Source organism: Lottia gigantea (assembly GCF_000327385.1).
Source record: "Lottia gigantea unplaced genomic scaffold LOTGIsca_258, whole genome shotgun sequence".
Taxonomy (NCBI): domain Eukaryota; kingdom Metazoa; phylum Mollusca; class Gastropoda; family Lottiidae; genus Lottia; species Lottia gigantea.
The window spans coordinates 87,203-92,191 of NW_008708785.1; the positions used below are offsets into that span (position 1 = coordinate 87,203).

The window sequence follows — 4,989 nt, forward strand, 5'->3', positions numbered from 1 at the left end:
TCGGCTTATACTTTCGCAATGCCTTTTGAAAAATATTTATTGCATTTTTGCATTTATGTAAAAATAGCTTTCGGACGAGTACAATAACGCTGTTACTTATCATCAGAAAAAGCTTTTTTTATATTTTATGATTATACATTGACATAGATAGGTGGGTCATATAATAAATTATATACTTACAATGTACATTAACTTGTATAGATTTAGATCTTGTTTTAGGGTTGGTATTTTTAATATTGGTAGCTTCACATATATAGTTTCCTTCCTGATTTCTTTTTATTTGAGTCAATACAATATCTTTGTAAGTTAGATGATGAAATTGGTCCGGTCCATTTATAATTACATTCATAACAATCAGTTAAACATGTTATAGTTTGATCTCTACCTTCTGTTATATTGATACTTGATACATCTGGTGAGAAAGTAAGTCTATCAGGACCATCTGAAATAATAACAATCAGTTAAACATGTTATAGTTTGATCTGTACCTTCTGTTATATTGATACTTGTAGTAAGTTCATCAGGACCATCTGAAATAATAAAATTCAGTTAAACATGTTTTGGTATTATATACTTACAATAAATCTGGACATTAAGTTGTTTTATAAGTTGTTTATTTAATACAGTATGTCTAACTGTACAGTTATATGAACCAGTTTGATCTCTAGTACTAAGTGATAAAGGGTTGTTTAGAATTGTTGTTGAACTATCTTTAGACCAGGTGATGTTACAATCTGGTTTACAATCAGCTAAACAGTTAACATTCTGACTTTTTCCTTCTATAACATCTATATTATCACTAGTAGGGTTAAATCTTATATTCTCTGGACCATCTGTAAAATTATATAAGTATGTTGAATTGACACAAATACTTCGACATAATCCGACATTTGGTTTGTTTACATTTGATAAAAAATGTATCTAAATCTGGGGGTAGTATCTTAGATTTTTAAATGTAAAGACGTTATTATTTGTACGATTATTAAAGATGTAATTTCTTATGGCTAGTTACTTATTAGTAATGCCTAATTCAATTTTTGAATACTTATCATTTGGAGGCTAAACTGAATATTTATTTAAAAACAATAAACATTATTTTGTGCGCCCAAATCTAAATGAGAAGTATTAAACTGTCACAAGTACAGTGAAATCAATCTTTGTTGTACGAATTCAACATTAATTTGTCTATTTAAGAAATGTTTTGAAATAAATTGCCATGAAAATAAACTTACAATAAACTGATACATTAGTTGATCCTTGTCCACCAGAATTACCTCTACAAGACCATGTTGTATCATCTTGTATATTTATATTACTTATATTGAGATATAGTTGTTTGTTGTTATTATTTATACATTCACATTTATATCTATTATCTATTGGTGTAGTACTCTGACAAACTCCAGAGAATATACTACATAAAACAATATTGTTTCTCCGGAAATCTACAAGACTAGGGGAATCTGTAACAGTACATTGTAATGTATAATTTTCACCTAACACTGCATAACTTTCAGGAACTCCTCTTATAGTATATTGACCTGTAAAGAATATGGTAATTAAAGAACTTGTAGCTATTTTCAATATAAATATCATTCTATCAGTTAATTCTGAATTCAACTATTTTACATAAAACTGCCAATCTAAGTTTTAAGATATAAAATAATATAAGCCAGCTGACATCACATTGCTGTAAGTAGAAACTTGATATTTTGTTGAATATTTTAGTTTGAACCAATCATTCTTCCTCAATATAAAATCCCTATAGATTAGTTTATTTTGGGACATAAAATCTACAATGGGAAAAAAGGCAACTATCTATCAAATGATTTTATCCATGTAATATATATATATAAAGGGTATATGGTCTAAATATTTTGAAGGTAAAACTAGAAGTCAAATATCTATATAAAGAAATGTCAAAGTTGACAGTGCGATTCGATATATCATATGATATTAAATGCGTTAAGCGTAAGTTGAATATAACTATTATTTCATTATCTACACGAAGACTTGTCTTATAGCTGTATATCATGATAAATTAATACAATATAAATACATCACTTACCTGTAATTAGTACTGGTAAATAAACTATAACTATTAATATACATTTATACTCCATGTTATTGAATAATATTCAACAAGACGATCTTGTCATACATGTGGCCTACTAGTGTATAGTTTTTTTTATTGTAAGGCTGTTATTTAATGACCCTTTTAAACATAAAAACACCTATACATACTATTATATGATTGTATAATATGACCTAAATACATACTACAATATTGGAGCAATGTCTAGAAGGTATCACGTCAGAGAGGGTCTTGAGAAACACTGGGATCTCGGTTTCAATATTTTTACCGTAATCACATCAGAAAGGGTTCTCGTGAGAAACACCGGAATCTCCGTTACAAACTTTTTGGACACCCTGCACCCCAATAAATTACTACCTCCTGTTATCCCCACCAAAGAATAACTCAAGAGCTTAATAAAAGACTACCAGAGTGCAGTTGGTAATTCAAGGCAAATACCAAAATCCTTAAAATGTTAGGCAAATTTGACAAAAGGTTTGGTTATCAGTAGAATAGTTCCGTTAAAAACTGACTCATGGGTCTTTCGTGTACTTCTCTGGTGACCCTGAGGTGCTTGTAACCCATGTTACATCAAAGCTTGAACAACACAAAAAAACCGAGAATATCACCTTCCGGTGCCACCAACAGAATCCATCATTAACAACTACATGGTAATATTTCGTTCTTTAGAAGGCTCAAAAGGTGCGTTTAACCCGTACTCAGTAAAACCCATCACAGTAGTGTTGCACTATGGAATTTGTTGTGCCATCACCTTTCGCAATTGTTCTGTTTCAATGTGAATTCAAAGTGAATTCTGACTTCACTAGAAACTGTCTCATATTCCTTTATAACAAATAATAAATAAAGTTGTCTCCCATTATAAAGAAACTATTGAATGTTGTCTAATCTTTATTATCATGTAGATAATTTTGCATCAAATTTGAATCTTTAACCAGCAGTCCACTATTTTTGGGTAGAATAAATAGAAACTTCAAAGGCAGACTTACAGTCTTCATAACTACTTACACTACCTCAAAATAATGTGGACTCTTTGTGTTTATGCTTTAACTCAAATCAGCATGTGTACAAGTATCTTTAAACGACACATCATATAAACTATCAATATAAACAAAAGAGTAAACATAAAAAATGACAGAAAATAACATAACAGAAACAAATCATAAATACACTAAAATTCAGGACTGGAAAATATATCAGTTGCATATGAATAGTAACAAAGCATAAACTAGTTATATATAAATATATTAATTTAACAGTTGCCACAGTAAGAGCATATACATAAATAATAACAGAAATGTTTTGAATATAAGAATTTCATATTTTTATTTAGAGCATATAAATATAATTACACAATTGTAAGTAATACCGAATACATATCAAGTATCAGAAAGAATAAAGGGTTACTATTGGATTTTACTAGTGTATCAGATATTACAGTCTGTTATATATAATGGGTTAGTATTAAATATTACTAGTACATTATGAGATATTACAGTCTGTTATATATAATGTGTTGGTATGGGATATTACTAGTATTGTATCAGATATTACAGTCTGTTAATCGTTATATTTAATGTGTTTGTATTGAATATTACTAGTACAATAATAATAATAATATAAAGTCTTTCTTGAAATCTAGTTACAAATAACATATATACAGATAGAAACATTAGAATGATATCATCTGGAAAGGTGAAAAATTATAATTATAAGAGCGAGTAAATAATTTTTTTCAAAAAATTTAATTCCAACTGGGTCCCCATTTCTTTCTTTAGTACATCTTTATAACGGCATAATTCAGAATTCTAAAGTGAACTGTATTTAAACGTTCTTTTCATTGCTTCCAGACGGCATTTTGGAATGTGCAAAGAATTGTTGATTTCTGAACAGATGTTACAGTAAGAAGATATACATAAAAAATAACAGAGAGAAAATGTGTTTGATTTTGGATTTTCTGATATTGGATATTACTAGTTCTGTATCAGATATTACAGTCTGTTATATACATCTTTATTTCCTCCAAATTGAAGATTCATAATACATATATATATAAATAAATAAAAGTGGATATTTACAATAGATGGTGGTTAAACAAACTAATTACAATAGGCCTAGACTGATAGTTGTCATATAGGAAATACCGATCAGAACACACTGGAAATTACCATAATATTAATTCACATGCAACTCGGTAGTCAAACGAGAGAATACAGAGCTGAAATCGGTTGTCAGTTAGTCAAGATGAAACAGGATTTGGAGAGACGTTCATTAAACTAAAGAGCCCTTAATTGTTCGCGATGGCTTGCATTTCTTAAAACTTCAGTATTGGATATTACTAGTTCCGAATCAGATATTACAGTTTGTTATACTTAATGCGTTAAAATTGGATATTACTAGTACTGTATCAGATATTACAGTTTGTTATACTTAATGTGTTGGTATGGGAAAATACTACTACAGAATCAGATATTACGGTCTATATCAGATGTTACAGTATGTTATATTTAATTTCTTCTCATATTTTCATATTCTTTTGCATCTCCAGAATTATGTTGATTGTTATCGTTAACTTCAGAACGAGTATTTAAATCTTCATACATTCTATCTGTAGGGAAGAAAAGCGTGCTTAGAAACTAATAACTTAATATAAAAATTACAACCTTTGGGCTTTGAAATTCGGCGATTCTCGGCAGTTTCCACCGTAAAGTTGAAGAACACTATCAGAAATTGAACGATGGACCGTTTTGGGTATAGTATTGATAGTCATACTGAATGTGTAAATTGTGATAAATTCGTGATAATATGTGATAATTTACCTTCAGGATTTCTATTGGAAAAGCGTTGCATAACTGAAAAGTAAGAATATATCATAAGTAATTCGAACAAATAAGTTT

General features: G+C 29.1%; 1 protein-coding gene across 1 annotated transcript in view; it reads right to left on the minus strand.

Moving 5' to 3' along the window:
• Window positions 1-2,123, minus strand: part of LOTGIDRAFT_175248 (hypothetical protein) — a gene marked incomplete at both ends in the record, with an annotated part of 4,364 nt that extends 2,241 nt beyond the window's left edge. Inside the window, 5 exons of the mRNA XM_009055878.1 lie at window positions 386-442; window positions 489-530; window positions 579-833; window positions 1,233-1,541; window positions 2,069-2,123. Coding sequence (XP_009054126.1) covers window positions 386-442; window positions 489-530; window positions 579-833; window positions 1,233-1,541; window positions 2,069-2,123 — 718 coding nt within the window. The remainder of the gene's footprint in view (window positions 1-385; window positions 443-488; window positions 531-578; window positions 834-1,232; window positions 1,542-2,068) is intronic.
• Between the last annotated feature and the right edge of the window lie 2,866 nt (window positions 2,124-4,989).